The sequence below is a fragment of the Coregonus clupeaformis genome, unplaced genomic scaffold (assembly GCF_020615455.1).
Source record: "Coregonus clupeaformis isolate EN_2021a unplaced genomic scaffold, ASM2061545v1 scaf0022, whole genome shotgun sequence".
Taxonomy (NCBI): domain Eukaryota; kingdom Metazoa; phylum Chordata; class Actinopteri; order Salmoniformes; family Salmonidae; genus Coregonus; species Coregonus clupeaformis.
Window position 1 is genome coordinate 845,001 of NW_025533477.1, and position 18,401 is coordinate 863,401.

At 42.6% G+C, this 18,401-nt stretch overlaps 1 protein-coding gene across 1 annotated transcript in view; it reads right to left on the reverse strand.

Annotated features, from left to right (window-relative positions):
- Positions 1-16,457, reverse strand: part of atrx (ATRX chromatin remodeler) — a 115,972-nt gene extending 99,515 nt beyond the window's left edge. The window contains exons 1-5 of the mRNA XM_045212548.1: positions 16,292-16,457; positions 5,126-5,217; positions 4,713-4,857; positions 2,522-2,623; positions 894-1,003 (exon numbers count right to left, since the gene is read on the reverse strand). Coding sequence (XP_045068483.1) covers positions 894-1,003; positions 2,522-2,623; positions 4,713-4,857; positions 5,126-5,217; positions 16,292-16,307 — 465 coding nt within the window. The 5' untranslated portion in view covers positions 16,308-16,457. The remainder of the gene's footprint in view (positions 1-893; positions 1,004-2,521; positions 2,624-4,712; positions 4,858-5,125; positions 5,218-16,291) is intronic.
- Positions 16,458-18,401: the final 1,944 nt, after the last annotated feature.

An 18,401-nucleotide genomic window follows, 5' to 3' on the forward strand; every position in this document is an offset into this window, starting at 1 on the left:
ACAGAGGCTAGACAGAGACAGAGGCTCTAGACAGAGACAGAGGCTAGACAGAGACAGAGGCTAGACAGAGACAGAGGCTAGACAGAGATAGAGACTAGACAGAGACAGAGGCTAGACAGAGACAGAGGCTAGACAGAGACAGAGGCTAGACAGAGACAGAGGCTAGACAGAGACAGGATAGACAGAGACAGAGGCTAGACAGAGACAGAGGCTAGACAGAGACAGAGGCTAGACAGAGACAGAGGCTAGACAGAGACAGAAGACAGAGGCTAGACAGAGACAGAGGCTAGACAGAGACAGAGGCTAGACAGAGACAGAGGCTAGACAGAGACAGAGGCTAGACAGAGACAGAGGCTAGACAGAGACAGAGGCTAGACAGAGACAGAGGCTAGACAGAGACTAGACAGAGACAGAGGCTAGACAGAGACAGAGGCTAGACAGAGACAGAGGCTAGACAGAGACAGAGGCTAGACAGAGGCTAGACAGAGACAGAGGCTAGACAGAGACAGAGGCTAGACAGAGACAGAGGCTAGACAGAGACAGAGGCTAGACAGAGACAGAGGCTAGACAGAGACAGAGGCTAGACAGAGACAGAGGCTAGACAGAGACAGAGGCTAGACAGAGACAGAGGATAGACAGAGGCTAGACAGAGACAGAGGATAGACAGAGACAGAGGCTAGACAGAGACAGAGGATAGACAGAGACAGAGGCTAGACAGAGGCTAGACAGAGACAGAGGCTAGACAGAGACAGAGGCTAGACAGAGACAGAGGCTAGACAGAGACAGAGGCTAGACAGAGACAGAGGCTAGACAGAGACAGAGGCTAGACAGAGACAGAGGATAGACAGACAGAGGACAGACGGATGGAGATAGGGTGTTGCAGGTGTATCTACCTTGCAGAGGAGCACATGGAGCATGGGGTGCTCAAACACCGAGTGGCGCTGGAAGTGGTTGACCTGCTGTCCACAGGCGGTGCAGTCTATTCGCTCCTGCAGAGTGGTATCTGGACAAACACACAGAGGAAGGCCGAGAGACCAGCATGTGTTGTTTACATCCAACATCATGATGATTGGCTGAGAGAAATTGATTATAAAATGATTGTGGGGGCTGTTTTGTTAGACTTCAGTGCGGCTTTTGACATTATAGATCATAATCTGCTGCTGGAAAAACGTATGTGTTATGGCTTTACACCCCCTGCTATAATGTGGATAAAGAGTTCTGTCAAACAGAACACAGAGGGTGTTCTTTAATGGAAGCCTCTCCAACAAAATCCAGGTAGAATCAGGAATTCCCCAGGGCAGCTGTCTAGGCCCCTTCCTTTTTTAAATCTTTACTAACAACATGCCACTGGCTTTGTGTAAAGCCAGTGTGTCTTTGTATGCGGATGACTAAACACTATACACGTCAGCTACTACAGCAACTGAAATGACTGCAACACTTAAAGAGCTGTAGTTAGTTTCAGAATGGGTGGCAAGGAATAAGAAAAGTAAAAGTAATGTACAAATCATTCACTAACCCTCAACTACATCTCGTAATGAATAATGTGGAAATTGAGCAAGTTGAGGAGAATAAACTGCTTGGAGTAACCCTGGATTGTAAACTGTCATGGTCAAAACATATTGATACAACAGTAGCCAAGATGGGGAGAAGTCTGTCCATAATAAAGGGCTGCTCTGCCTTTTTAACAGCACTATCAACAAGGCAGGTCCTACAGGCCCTAGTTTTGTCACACCTGGACTACTGTTCAGTCATGTGGTCAGGTGCCACAAAGAGGGACAAATTGCAATTGGCTCAGAACAGGGCAGCACGGCTGGCCCTTGGATGTACACGGAGAGCTAACATTAATCTCTCATGGCTCAAAGTGGAAGAGAGATTGACTTCATCACTGCTTGTTTTTGTAAGAGGTGTTGCCAAGCTGAATGTACCGAGTTGTCTGTTTAAACTACTAGCACACAGCTCGGACACCCATGCATACCCCACAAGACATGCCACCAGAGGTCTCTTCACAGTCCCCAAGTCCAGAACAGACTATGGGAGGCGCACAGTACTACATAGAGCCATGACTACATGGAACTCTATTCCACATCAAGTAACTCATGCCAGCAGTAGAATCAGATTGTTAAGAGACACACAAAAGGTACAGACACACGCATATGCACACATGATAACAGATAGCGTACATTGTAATACTGCTGTATGATGGTATTATACATGTTGTATTGTAGATATGTAGTGGTGTAATAATGTTATATGATGTACTGTTTTATCTTTTGTTTTATTTGTAATGTAAACACTTTAACGTGTTGGACCCCAGGAAGAGTAGCTGGGATCCCTAATAAATAAATACAAATACAAATATCCCAAACGGATTGATTTCATTAAACTGGCAGCAGTTCTGATTATTAGGCTGTAGGAACACTCTTTCTGGTCAAAACCTTGCTTTAAAAAAAACAATGGGAGCATCCAAACAGTTTGCATGTGTTTCTCTGACTATCCCCTGGTTAGTAGCAGTGTGACTAACCTGTCTTTTTCCGTGAGAGGTCCACTCGGAGCTTCATGGCTCCTCTGCTCTTGTCCTCCTTATTGTCAGTCCTAGCGGGAGGAGGCCGCACCACCAACATCCCTGAAGGAGAGGACTTAGGGTGTCAGTTGGGCCTAGCCGAACCAACAGTCTGCTCCACACTCCCTTAAAACACCTTCCCTTGAAAAACTAGAAAAAAGCTGCAATAGCACTGTTTGTCCATTTTGAGATGCCGTAGCCAGTATGCACTTCTTCAAAATAGAACTAATCTAAGATAACAAGAAATCTGTAAGTAATTTTGACATTTTTGCCAAAGAGATCTTAGTCGTGCAATTTTACATCTAACTAAGATGTTTGGCGCAGTGTTTTTCAATGAAAAAATCTGAATGAAAATGGGTTGTCTCTTGTTGAATGACTAAGACTTTACTGAAGAATCCCTACTGTTGACATATCACTGATGGAGTGTAGACTTCGACTCCGAACTTAAGCCTGTGCCTGAACAGCCGAAAAAAAACATAAAAATGTCCTCATAATATTCAGTGCATTCGGAAAGTATTCAGACCCCTTGACTTTTCCCACTTTGTTACGTTACAGCCTTATTCTAAAATGGATTTAATTGTTTTTTCCCCCTCAATCTACAAACAATACCCCATAATGACAAAGCAAAAGCAGGTTTAGACATTTTTGCCAATTAATTAAAGTAAAAACTGAAATAATACATTTAAATAAGTATTCTGACCCTATACTCAGTACTTTGTTGGCAGCGATTACATCATCGAGTCTTCTTGGGTATGACACTACAAGCTTGGCACACCAGTATTTGGGGAGTTTCTCCCATTCTTCTCTGCAGATCCTCTCAAGCTCTGTCAGGTTGGATGGAGAGCTTCGCTGCACAGCTATTTCCAGGTCTCTCCAGAGATGTTCGATCGGGTTCAAGTCCGGGCTCTGGCTGGGCCACTCAAGGACATTCAGAGACTTGTCCCGAAGCCACTCCTGCGTTGTCTTGGCTGTGTGCTTAGGGTCGTTGTCCTGTTGGAAGGTGAACCTTCGCCCCAGTCTGAGGTCCTGAGCGCTCTGGAGCAGGTTATCAAGGATCTCTCTGTACTTTGCTCTGTTCATCTTTCCCACGATCCTGACTAGTCTCCCAGTCCCTGCTGCTGAAAACCACCCCCACATCATGATGCTGCCACCACCATGCTTCACCGTAGGGATGGTGCCAGGTTTCCTCCAGACTTGACGCTTGGCATTCAGGCCAAAGAGTTCAATCTTGGTTTCATCAGACCAGAGAATCTGGTTTCTCATGGTCAGAGTCCTTTAGGTGCCTTTTGGCAAACTCCAAGCGGGCTGTCATGTGCCTTTTACTGAGGAGTGGCTTCCGACTGGCCACTCTACCATAAAGGCCTGATTGGTGGAGTGCTGCAGAGATGGTTGTCCTTCTGGAAGGTTCTCCCATCTCCACAGAGGAACATAACAAAATGTGGGGAAAGGGCAGGCCTCTGAATACTTTCCGGATGCACAAACTCTACCGAACTGTTTCGGCTGGGAAGCCTTTAGGGCGTGTCGGGCACCCCATTCCCATAGTGCACGGCTTTAGGGCGTGTCGGGCACCCCATTCCCATAGTGCACGGCTTTAGGGCGTGTCCCAAAGGGCACCCCATTCCCATAGTGCACGGCTTTAGGGCGTGTCCCAAACGGCACCCCATTCCCATAGTGCACGGCTTTAGGGCGTGTCGGGCACCCCATTCCCATAGTGCACGGCTTTAGGGCATGTCGGGCACCCCATTCCCATAGTGCACGGCTTTAGGGGGCGTGTCCCAAAGGGCACCCCATTCCCATAGTGCACGGCTTTAGGGCATGTCCCAAAGGGCACCCCATTCCCATAGTGCACGGCTTTAGGGCGTGTCGGGCACCCCATTCCCATAGTGCACGGCTTTAGGGCGTGTCGGGCACCCCATTCCCATAGTGCACGGCTTTAGGGCGTGTCGGGCACCCCATTCCCATAGTGCACGGCTTTAGACCAGATCCCATAACTCTCAACAACTGCTTTTTCACCACCACATAAAACCTTGAATATCAACTCAGAATAAATAGACTGGCAGAAACATTATTATCCACAAAACGCAACATTTGGCACCACAACGATATGAAGAGGCATTAAAACACTGGCCCCAGGTCTAGTTGTAGCCCTTACCATCTGAGGGGTTGTCAGAGGCGCCATCTTCCTGTCCACTCTCATTCGAGGTGGCAGACTCATTCCCTCCGGTGTGCTTGGCTGCGACAGCAGGCTTCCTCTTGGTGTGAGAAGGGGAGGGTCTCTCGGTCTCTGAGCTCCCAGGCTGAGGAGTAAACAGTTATCATGAGTCTAATAAAAAACCTCCAAGAGGAAAAAGCCTTAGAATAGACCCGTATTGTCCCATCATCTCACACAGCAGCTAGAGACTGGTTGCACCCTATATACTACTTTTAAACAGTTCTTGTAAAACATGTTTATGTTTGTGCCCAGGTGAATACATTTGAAAAAAGTACAAGGGGAAATAGAAAGACAATCTGATGTTGACCTACTTCCTCCTCCATCACTTGGTCTGTAATCTGATGTTGACCTACCTCCTCCATCACTTGGTCTGTAATCTGATGTTGACCTACTTCCTCCTCCATCACTTGGTCTGTAGATTCAGCTGAGGCCATACTCATTTTACCTGCCAACAACAAGAAACCATTAGGTCTGAAATTATACAATAACAAAACAATTTTAAAATAATCAACAGCGGATTAAATTAGCATCAGGTTAAAGGCTCTTTCCTTTTCCTAAGTAAAAGTTATCCAGTTATAAGAACACTCAGAAGCAAAACAGCCCGATTGTGATCAAGATCTAGGGCTCAAATGGTACCCTATTCCCTATGGGCCCTGGTCAAATGAAGTGCACTAATTAGAGAATAGGGTGCGATTTCAGATGCAACTCTAGATATATAACGTTGGCTGTTAGAAACTAAACTCACTAACAACCTAGAATCTATGATAACTACTGTAACTGTATTCAGCTCAATAAGGAGACGTATAGCACAGCATAGACCAGCATCACCAGTACGAGTTTCAATTACATTTGGACATGGCACCTAAATTAGCCGGATTACGGCCTACTGTTTCAACAAAAATGGGTCTTCCGCCATTGTTTTTGTAATATAAACATGGGAAATTAGCAACCCTGGGCAGGCACTAGCTAGATAGTTCAAATAAAATGATATTTGTCAAATGCTTACTTATTGGGCCTTCCCAACAATGCAGAGAGAAAGAAAATTAGAAAAGTAAAATTCAAAATAAAAATTCAATGAGTAACGATAACGGGGTACCGAGTCCATGTGCAGGGGTACGAGGTAATTCAGATAGATACAGTGCATTCGGAAAGTATTCAGACCCCTTCCTCCACATTTTGTTACGTTACAGCCTTATTCTAAAATGGATTAAATGTTTCCCCCTCATCAATCTACACACAATACCCCATAATGACAAAGCGAAAACAGGTTTATAGAAATCTTTGCAAATGTATTCAAAATAAAAAACAGAAATACCTTATTTACATAAGTATTCAGACCCTTTGCTAGCTATGAGACTTGAAATTGAGCTCAGGTGCATCCAGTTTCCATTGATCATCCTTGCGATGATTCTACAACTTGATTTGGAGTCCACCTGTGGTGATTTCAATTGACTGGACATGATTTGGAAAGGCACACACCTGTCTAAAACCAAGCCATATGGTCGAAGGAATTGTCCGTAGAGCTCAAGGACAGGATTGTGTCGAGGCACAAATCTGGGGAAGGATACCAAAACAATTATGCAGCAGTGAAAGTCCCCAAGAACAGTGGCCTCTATCATTCTTAAATGGAAGAAGGGCGTTGGTCAGGGAGGTGACCAAAAACCCAATGGTAACTGACAGACATCCAGAGTTCCTCAGTGGAGATGGTTGTCCTTCTGGAAGGTTCTCCCATCTCTGCAGCATACCCAAGAAGATTCAAGGCTGTAATCGCTGCCAAAGGTGCTTCAACAAAGTACTGAGTAACGGGTCTGAATACTTACGTAAAATGTGATATTTCAGTTTTTATACTTTTGCTAACATTTCTAAAAACCTGTTTTCCTTTGTCATTATGTGGTATTGTTTGTAGATTGTTGAGGGAAAAAAAACAATTTATTCAATTTTAGAATAAGGCTGTAACGTAACAAAATGTGGAAAACGTCGAGGGGTATGAATACTTTCTGAATGCACTGCATGTGCATATAACAACGAATAAAGTGATGGATATTAAACAGTAGCAGCAGCGATGAGTTAAATAAATTAGTGCAAAAAGGGTCAATGCAGATAGTTAAATAGTTAACCAAATCCCAGACTAACTATTTAGCAGTCTTATGGCTTGGGGGTAGAAGCTGTTCAGGGTCCTGTTGGTTCCAGATTTGGTGTATCGGTAACCGCTTGCCGTGCAGTAGCAGAGAGAACAGTCTGACTTGGGTGGTTGGAGTCCGACCATTTCTAGGGCCTTTCTCTGACACCACCTGGTATAGAGGTATTGGATGGCAGGAAGCTCGGCCCCAGTCAATCAATCAATCAATTTTATTTTATATAGCCCTTCTTACATCAGCTAATATCTCGAAGTGCTGTACAGAAACCCAGCCTAAAACCCCAAACAGCTAGTAATGCAGGTGTAGAAGCACGGTGCCGTAAGCACTACCCTCTGTAGTGAAGTGATGTACTGGGCAGTAAGCACTACCCTCTGTAGCACCTTGCAGTCCGGATGCCAAGCAGTTGCCATACCAAGTGGTGATGCAGACAGTCAAGATGCTCTCAATGGTGCAGCTGTAGAAATTTGACGATCTGAGGGCCTGTCATGCCAAATAGTGTCCACCTCTGCGTCACATTGGGATATGATGAGTTCTAGCTTCTGTTGCTAGGGCTGTTTCTAGAACTTGCTAAATTCTGACCGGATTACGTAATGAACCAAAGCGTCTGTTGCTATGCTGGTTGCTTGGCTCTATTTCACCGCATAAACGCTCGCTCAGTCTGCGCAAAATTATTACCTCAGAATTGTTCTCCAAGTACAGTGTTTTTGACGGTGACAACCTGCTGCTTCAGAGAACACTCTTTTTTTTACCATATATTTGTCTTTATATAAGTAAATATTGTTAAATAGTAAGAAATAATTTAAGCTGTTTTAAGATTGACATTGCTAGCTACTGTACTTATTTACTTCAGCCTGCCTAGAAAGCTAGCCAGCTACAGTAGCTGGCTAGCCCGCAGACAGTTTTATTTAGCTAACGTTAGCTAGCTAGCTAGCTACTGTAACTGTTTGTATGTAGCTTGCACTTCAATGGCATTCCTCGAGGAGATTTTCATTTCATCTTTCCAACCAGGCTAAGTACTATGAAGGCACCACTGATCGACAAGAGGCGCAACATTCAGAGAAATTCACAATTCAGGGTAACGTTAAGCAGTTAACTTCTATTAGATAACTGGACAGATATAGCTATGTACAACCATTTTTCAACAACCATTTTCCTTCTAGCTAGTTGCTAGCTATACATATAGTTCAGTGGAGGCTGCTGAGGGGAGGACGGCTCATACTAATGTCTGGAATGGAGTAAATTTTTTACATTTACATTTTAGTCATTTAGCAGACGCTCTTATCCAGAGCGACTTACAGTTAGTGAGTGCATACATTATATATATATATATATATATATATTTTTTTTTTTCATACCCCCTGTGGGAATCAAACCCACAACCCTGGTGTTGCAAACGCCATGCTCTACCAACTGAGCTACATCCCTGCTGGCCATTCCCTCCCCTACCCTGGACGACGCTGGGCCAATTGAGATAAAAAAAAATTGTCATAGAGGACTACTGAAATTATACACTGCTCAAAAAAATAAAGGGAACACTTAAGCAACACAATGTAACTCCAAGTCAATCACACTTCTGTGAAATCAAACTGTCCACTTAGGAAGCAACACTGATTGACAATACATTTCACATGCTGTTGTGCAAATGGAATAGACAACAGGTGGAAATTATAGGCAATTAGCAAGACACCCCCAATAAAGGACTGGTTTTGCAGGTGGTGACCACAGACCACTTCTCAGTTCCTATGCTTCCTGGCTGATGTTTTGGTCACTTTTGAATGCTGGCGGTGCATTCACTCTAGTGGTAGCATGAGACGGAGTCTACAACCCACACAAGTGGCTCAGGTAGTGCAGCTCATCCAGGATGGCACATCAATGCGAGCTGTGGCAAGAAGGTTTGCTGTGTCTGTCAGCGTAGTGTCCAGAGCATGGCGGCGCTACCAGGAGACAGGCCAGTACATCAGGAGACGTGGAGGAGGCCGTAGGAGGGCAACAACCCAGCAGCAGGACTGCTACCTCCGCCTTTGTGCAAGGAGGAGCAGGAGGAGCACTGCCAGAGCCCTGCAAAATGACCTCCAGCAGGCCACAAATGTGCATGTGTCTGCTCAAACGGTCAGAAACAGACTCCATGAGGGTGGTATGAGGGCCCGACGTCCACAGGTGGGGGTTGTGCTTACAGCCCAACACCGTGCAGGACGTTTGGCATTTGCCAGAGAACACCAGATTGGCAAATTCGCCATTGGCGCCCTGTGCTCTTCACAGATGAAAGCAGGTTCACACTGAGCACGTGCCAGACGTGACAGAGTCTGGAGACGCCGTGGAGAACGTTCTGCTGCCTGCAACATCCTCCAGCATGACCGGTTTGGCGGTGGGTCAGTCATGGTGTGGGGTGGCATTTCTTTAGGGGGCCGCACAGCCCTCCATGTGCTCGCCAGAGGTAGCCTGACTGCCATTAGGTACCGAGATGAGATCCTCAGACCCCTTGTGAGACCATATTCTGGTGCGGTTGGCCCTGGGTTCCTCCTAATGCAAGACAATGCTAGACCTCATGTGGCTGGAGTGTGTCAGCAGTTCCTGCAAGAGGAAGGCATTGATGCTATGGACTGGCCCGCCCGTTCCCCAGACCTGAATCCAATTGAGCACATCTGGGACATCATGTCTCGCTCCATCCACCAACGCCACGTTGCACCACAGACTGTCCAGGAGTTGGCGGATGCTTTAGTCCAGGTCTGGGAGGAGATCCTTCAGGAGACCATCCGCCACCTCATCAGGAGCATGCCCAGGCGTTGTAGGGGAGGTCATACAGGCACGTGGAGGCCACACACACTACTGAGCCTCATTTTGACTTGTTTTAAGGACATTACATCAAAGTTGGATCAGCCTGTAGTGTGGTTTTCCACTTTAATTTTGAGGGTGACTCCAAATCCAGACCTCCATGGGTTGATACATTTGATTTCCATTGATCATTTTTGTGTGATTTTGTTGTCAGCACATTCAACTATGTAAAGAAAAAAGTATTTAATAAGATTATTTCATTCATTCAGATTGAGCAGTGTATTATTTCAGTGTAGATAAGGAAAGGGCAGGTTAAAATAAAAACATGACAGCCAGATTAACCAGTGTATGAATCAAATGGATTTGCATATGAATGGAGTGGAAATTAGCTGATTTTGTGATCTGTAAGGTAAGTAACTTTAATAATGTAATAATTAATTATTATTATAATAATAATAATAAATAATAACTTTAATGTGTCAAGCAGATTACACGTTTTCTTTGCCATTTCCGAAACGTAGCAACGTTTAAGACATGGATTTCAAATTGTAACGTTAACAAGGTACCCAAAAGTAGATTGAATTAATGTTTTCATTTTATGAGCTAAACAACACTTGTTTAAACAGCGAAATTGTCACGGAAATCAGCCTTGTTTGTTTAATTATAGTACAATTGTGTTCACTCAGAAAAAAATCTAATTATAATGATTGAGGAATATGTTATTATTTTTGTTGTTCTTAAGATGATTAAATTCAATCAAAAATATTTGTAATTTTGGTATAGAATTCTGGAATTTTTGTTTGTGTGTAAAGTATTTGGCAACAAGAATAAAAAATAAAATCACAATAATTTCAATGGTCTTGTTATCATTGCAATAGTAACATATTATATCCTTCATGTCAAAAACATGGGTAGGGTTCAAAAAGGTAAACAAGTATTCTGCAAGGTTTTTCCAAAAATCTAACACAGAATTACATTCATAGAACAAGTGAGTCAGATTTTCACCTTTTTCGCAAAAAAAACGCAGATATCATCAATATTAACAAATTTGGCCAACAGAATTACATGGATATATCTTATGCACTTCCTTAAATTTGTTTGCCATACAATATTTGTAAGGCATCAACCAAGCTTTTTTCCAGACAATGTCCAGAAAAATGTTCCTCTAGGCATAAGTTGGTTCCGTGAATGGAAAATGTGTCTTATGTGTTTGTTACAACAAGATTTCTCAAGTAAGCCCACGCCTTCCATGCTGAGTTCTGGATAAACTCTGTGATCATCACCAAAGCTAAGATAAGTTTTCATTAGTGTAGTTAGACCATTAGTGTAGGCTTTGATCACAGAAATAAACTCTGAAAGGTATTGGAAACTCATTCAATGTTATAAATTGTTCATATGAAAGAATATTACCCCCGTTATCAAAAACAAGAACAAAGTCAATATTCCTCTCATGCCAGCTAGGGTAGAACAATGACTTATTCCTTACAGTTATGTCTGAATTATTCAAAAGAGCTTTATGTGGGGAAAGATTGTGCAAGAAACATATCTTACAGGACATTCAAGTTTGTTGGTGAAACCTAGCCAATTTAGTGGGTATTCTTTCAGGAATATAATTACATTTCAATAAAAATTGAAGACCTCACAACTTATTAAACACATTGTTTGGAATGAAATACCAAATCGATTCTGTATTGATCAAACATATTTTCAACCGATTGATTTTGAAAGTTTTATTTATGGTCAACAAATTCCAACACTTCCAGATCTCCTTCAGATCTTTTATTTGAGAGGATTGACTTTAGTTTGTGAGACTTATTTTTCCAGATGAAGTCAAGAAAGGTGTTGTTGATCTCTTTACAGGTAGAGGGATTTACAAATAAAGATAATGAGGGGTACACAAAGCGAGACAGTCCCTCTGCCTTGGACAGAAGCTCTCTCCCAAGTATAGAAATATCCCTTTGTAGCCAATCATTAAATATATTCTTGGTTTTCTTAATTTTAGGAGAGAAATTCATATGTTGTCTGACTAAGTGGTTTTTGATAGATGTAATCCTAAATATTTAACACAGTCCTTTACAGGAATATTTTCTATTTCTTTATCATCAAAGTCATATAAACATAAGATTTCACATTTAGAAACATTCAGTTTCAAACCAGATGCAATAGAGAATGCAGTGATAGCATTAAGGGCATGGGTGACCTGGTCCTTATCCTTTATAAAAAGAGTAGTACAGTCAGCCAGTTGGGACATTTTGATTTCTCTGTTAAAAATGGATAAGCCATGCAGATTAGCATGATTCAAAATATCTAGAGATAGAAGTTCCACTACCAAAATGAATAAAAAGGGTGAAATTGGACGCCCCTGTCGAACACTTCTGTTGACACTGAATCTTTATGGTATCTATTTATGTCTTTGTAAAACAGCGAATGACTTTGATTAAATTTCCCCCCGAAACTAAAAAGGCCGAAAAAGAAATTCACGCTCAATTGTGTCAAAGGCTTTACAGAAGTCCAAAAATAAAACAGCATCTGAGTCAATTACATTTTAGTCATTTAGCAGATGCTCTTATCCAGAGCGACTTAGTTAGTGAGTGCATACATTCTCCTCCCCCCCAATTGCATCTGAATACTCTAAAAAGGTCCAAGACTAAACAAATATTGGAGCTTATGTGACGATCCTTCGTAAATCCTGTTTGAGTCTCATTTATAAAATGGTATCTATTCCTTTCTTTCATATTTTGGCATAAACCAGAGCAATCAATTTGTAATCAATATTTAATAAAGTAATTGGTCTCCAATTGTCAATGATAGAAGGGTCTTTATCAGGCTTCGCAATCAGTGAAATAAGGCCCTGTTTCATAGTGGAGAACATTTCACAATTTTCAATGCAATCTTGAAACATTAAAAATAGGGTATTCTAGTAACTACCAAACCTGCCTATAGAATTCAACTGACAGGCCATCAGGGTCAGGTGATTTCCCCTTTCTCATTGAATTCAGAGCCCCTCTAATTTCTTCGATTGACACAGGTGAATCGCAAACTGAGTGGAAATCCTCAATCACAGGGACATCATTCTGAATGTGGAAAATGTAGCTTTTCGCAACCATCTTCCTGAAATTGCGAATTGTAAAGATTTTCATAAAAGGAATTGACAAATGTTGATATTGTAACGGGATATTTGCATAATACGTCATTACATTTTGAGGGCCGTTATAGATTTTCTTTTGTAGTTTCTCTTTTCAAGAGCAAAAAAAAATAACTGGTGTTTCTTTCCCCCTCTTCAATCCATTTAGCTCTTGATCTGACAAAGGCGCCCGTTGCCAGATGCGTGTAAAGCTGTTCTAATTCTAGTTCTAACGATTTAAATACAGACTCTTTTTGAGATAGATTATCTTTCTTTAGAAAACTGTCAAGCATGCTCATCAAATATTTTTCTCTAAGGTTCTTCAGCTCTTTGGCACGTTTAATGGCTACAACTGACTTTATATTTATATGGGCCCCGTGTAGCTCAGTTGGTAGAGCATGGCGCTTGCAACGCCAGGGTTGTGGGTTCGATTCCCATGGTGGGCCAGTATGAAAGAGAGAAAAAAAGGAGAAAAAAACATGTATGCACTCACTAACTGTAAGTCGCTCTGGATAAGAGCGTCTGCTAAATGACTAAAATGTAAATATTTGAAGAATTCCCATCTACTTCCATGACCCAAGTATTTTCTTGCTAAAATATATTTGGCTAACGATTTGATGTTTCCAATGAAAATAGGATCTTTAAGATGTGTGTTGTTTAATTTCCAATATCCTCGAATACCATTAAGATTTTTTAGTATCTTGTAAATTCAACTAAATTAAATGATCAGAAAAGGGAGCCAACTGACCATCTACATCTATAACAAAATGTAACAAAAGGGGGGAAATTAGGAATAAATCTATTCTAGATTTTCATGACATAGTTTCGTTAGTCCAGGTATAACCCTTTGGATCCGGATTGAAATGACGCCAGGCATCATCAGCAGAGAGATCCTTGCATAATGTTGTGATGATATTGCTATTTTGAGAGTTTGATTCATTAGGAGGAAACTACCAGCCTTCTTTCCCTCTTGTCGAGCCTTCTGTATAAGCGGCCACAGTTTCTCCCTGCGGAATCAGAGCCTCTTTGATGCTGAGCTTCTTCTCATCCAGAAAAGTGTTCCCCTTGGCCATTTTCCAGATAATGTCCCTGTAGAGGTGCATGGTGACATTGCGCGGGGGTCCATCAGATCTTCGTTTCCCAAGTCGATGTACCACGTCGATCACGTCTCTTAGCTTGTCTTTGATGCACGGAGCCACCTTTCCCAGGATATTGATGACTGCTTCCCTAATGTACTCTCCCTCTCCTACACCATGGATTTTCAGATTCCACCTGCGAGAGTACCGTTGAAGTTCAGCTACATTATCACACAGCTCATTATTTTGGGATTGCAGTTCCTTCACCTCGTTCTCTAGGAACGTTATATTTTCCTTGTTCTCGCTCACAACTGCGTGAAGCGAACAGACAGTCTCGGACAAACTATCAATCTCCTTTGACGTTTCTTCGGTAGCCCGCTCTATGATAGACACTTTGGAGAACGTGGCGTCTTGTTTAGTAGTCAGGGTCTGGATTGCAGAGAAAAGTTAAGATATGGAAATGTCCTCTTTCACATTTTTCTCTGGTGGATTTTTAATTGGTGTCTGAGGTAAAGAGGTTGCAAGGATCTCGCCCTGGTCTGTCTTGTTGCACTGCGTTGTGTATCCATGCTGCTCTGGCTCTCTTCGTCACTAGCTAGCATGCCTGCCGTCTTCTGTTGTCTTTCTGTCGTGTTATTCCCATTCAACTTAACAAAAACGAACTCTAAACTTGCCATATGTAGCTAAAAACAAGTTATAGTTACTTTCTTGCTACATTGATAGCCAATATTAGACCGTTTACGACCCAACCCTCAAAATTGCTTGGACAAGCGAGAAAACACTCCCTCTCACAGCGATGCCATCTTGGCTTCTCCCCGTTTAGGCTGTAATGATCTCCAAAATTATAATTGTCAGGTCATCACACCGTTGATATAGTAACATAATCGTCAGGTCCTCACACCGTTGATATAGCATCATAATCATCAGGTCGTCACACCGTTGACATAGCATCATAATCATCAGGTCGTCACACCGTTGACATAGCATCATAATCATCAGGTCGTCACACCGTTGACATAGCAACATAATCATCAGGTTGTCACACCGTTGATATAGCAACATAATCATCAGGTTGTCACACCGTTGATATAGCAACATAATCATCAGGTTGTCACACCGTTGATATAGCAACATAATCATCAGGTCCTCACACCGTTGACATAGCAACATAATCATCAGGTTGTCACACCGTTGATATAGCAACATAATCATCAGGTCCTCACACCGTTGACATAGCAACATAATCATCAGGTTGTCACACCGTTGATATAGCAACATAATCATCAGGTCGTCACACCGTTGATATAGCAACATAATCATCAGGTCGTCACACCGTTGATATCGCATCCCACTGTGAAGCAGAGGGGGACACTATTTGGCACGACAGGCCCATGACAAATATTTTCAGCCTCCTGAGCGGGAAGAGGCTAGTTACATGGATTGCTAGCTACCAAACATTACGGTTCGTTTTTTTTGTTTGTTGTTGTTGCTATTCGTATTATAACTAACGTTAGGTAGCTATCTAGAATTCTAAAATTCAGTTACAACAGTTCGTTGTAAAGAGAAGAAAAAAAAAACGGTGCGCGAGCTAGCCAACGGTTTACCTCAAGTTAGCCGTTAGCTAACTAGCACCGTTTATTGACATTTTGCGTCTTCATAGGCGTGAGGTGATTCTGTTGCTCATCTCCCGAATGCATCGGTTTCCAGTCTGGTGTGAGTAAATTAGCTAGCATGGATCGTGTCTGCTACAGTCGAGTCTATCTGGCATGCACAGAGTACATCAAATCAAGCGAGCTGCCAGAAAAACGGGTCTACAAAAACCGGGCCTCATCCCATCAAAGGCGAACTAACTAGATAACGGGTTAGCCATTTAGCCATCTTGTATGTGCAGTAAATCAACCAGACAAAGTTATGAGATCAACAAACAGACATCACTGCAGCGTGTCAAGATTTCAGACATTCGTTTCCTGGGCAACCCTGCAATCCCGGTGCATGCATGGTCCAGTGCATTCAGTGGCATGCACCGAAATGCATGCATCAGTTTATCCCCTCCCCCAGAATAAAATGTAAAATCTCACATTAGTTAGCATGCTAGTTAGCAAGTTAGCTGCAACTAGCTGGTCCATTCCAGGGCAGAACACAGCGCGCAGAAATGTTTTGTGATGCAACATTTACCATTTCGAAAAGACTCACTTAGTAATAGTGGATAACTAGCTAGATAGCTTGTAAATCATCCAGTAGACCTTTTCATAGCTAAGTTGGTACCTTGGGAAAACGTGCCGGCTCCGCTGCGTAACACCGGTACATAGCTAGCCGGCTAACTAACTAGCCTAGCACAGTGCTTCAACGCAAAGTTGCCAACGTTATGAGCTGCTCAAAGGGGAAAAGCCGAATATCGCGCATACCTACTGTACTCTGTCGTCATTTCTTCAACGACTGAGACACGTGTAGTTCCTGGCACGTCGTCCCGGAGATGCAACACTGTTAATTCCCATTAGTTAGTATTTTTAGAAAATATATATAGACTATTGAAGCAACCCTGTTCACTGGAGACAAAGCAAAGGCGCCATCTTACCGGATGGCTGGAAACGCACTAAAATGGCGCATTTAGGGCAAATCCTATCTGCTATCCTATTGGTTGATGAGTCAGGAAATTCTGTCTTTTCGATTGGCCAAAACGTTTTGAGCGTTCCCATAGGTTTAGAATTTAGTGTGAACCTGTAATCTCTCAATCTACTGGCGATTTCTTTTGTGTCCAACCTCTTTGCTGTGGTTTTTTATTTGTTATTCATTCATGAATAATACACGCAGAGGCAGGCACCACACTGTACACATTCTACAGTAGAAATGCCACATGCATACCGGTACACACTATTTGCTCTGATAATCTGAGCCTCCCATAGACGCAAGCTGCATTCTGGTCTCAGTCTTGAATATCTAAACTCTATTGTACTGAATTCTAAACTCTATTGTACTAGATTTGAAACTATTTTGCTTTCTAAACTATACTGTGCTAAATTCTCATTTGTGAGCTGTTCAATCGCTCACTGAGGGAGCACACAGTCCCAGCTCAGTAGAAATCATCCATGGAATGCCCAAGAAGAGCCGTCCTGCCCTCAGTGATTACAGCCCTGTTGCATTAACACCTGTCATAATGAAACGTTTGAGTGCCTGGTTCTCTCCCACATGTAATGGTTATTATTTGTCTTTTATCTTTCCACTTTTATACACTCTCTCTTTTGCTGTGAGCCATCATTACAGAGGAGTGTGGTGTGGTGAACCTTTATCTTTAATAAACCTATCTGAAGATATCTTGGGCTTGTTCTTGCCGGACAGCCCTGTAGTGGCTGATCCCTATCCACTGGCACCTATAGCTTACTACTAGTGCCTGTTCTACATGGTCCTCCCAGATCAGCCTTTCGTTTTTTTCAATAATAATTAGGTGGGTGCTTATATTTGTCCTATTTCAGACATGTACAAGTGTGTATTATAAGCATGTGTGAATTGGAAATGTGTTTTTGCATATCCCAACTCCCCCTGAGACACCTTCAGAGGCCCATAAGACCCTCACAAACGTCTACAGATGCACCATTGAGAGCATCCTGTCGGTCTTTATCACCGCCTGGTACGGCAATTGCACCGTCCGCAACTGCAGGGTTTTCTAGAGGATGGTGCGGTCAACCCAATGCATCATCGGGGCAAGAAGATCATCAAGGACCTCAGCCACCTGAGCCACGGCCTGTTCACCCCGCTACCATCAAAAAAAAAAGAAGGAGGAGATAGTACAGGTACATCAAAGCTGGGACCAAGAGACTGATAAACAGCTTCTATCCTGTTAAGTTGCGTCAATTCAAATCTGGTATTGGAACAAAAAGAGGTCAATACACGTCTTCTAAAATAGACTAGTATTTTAATTAATGCAAAACACTTCAATGGTAAATATGATGTTCGTATATACGGGTCCACTGAAATACCACGCAGGGCAGACAGAGAACTGGTCCATTGTTATAAGTTCTTCTTTAAATACTCTGACAGAGATAGTTCCCGCTCCCTGCTGGCCTATCAAATCAAATCAAATCAAATGTTATTGGTCACATGCGCCGAATACAACAGGTGCAGACATTACAGTGAAATGCTTACTTACAGCCCTTAACCAACAGTTCATTTATTTTTAACAAAAAAATTAAAAATAAAACAACAACAAAAAAAGTGTTGAGAAAAAAAGAGCAGAAGTAAAATAAAATAACAGTAGGGAGGCTATATATACAGGGGGTACCGTTGCAGAGTCAATGTGCGGGGGCACCGGCTAGTTGAGGTAGTTGAGTGTAGAGACTGAGCGTGGTTTATACTTACTCAGCCTATCGTTGGCGCTCAGGCTGGTCCCAGCCCCTTGGCGCTTCACTGTTGCCAGGTGTTTAGTTGTTTTGCAACTTGTCCAGAGAGTCAGCACTTTTGCAGTGTCCTTGAGCGTTCTAACAAAGAGGCAGTGTTTGTGTCTGTGTGAGACACAAGTCTTATC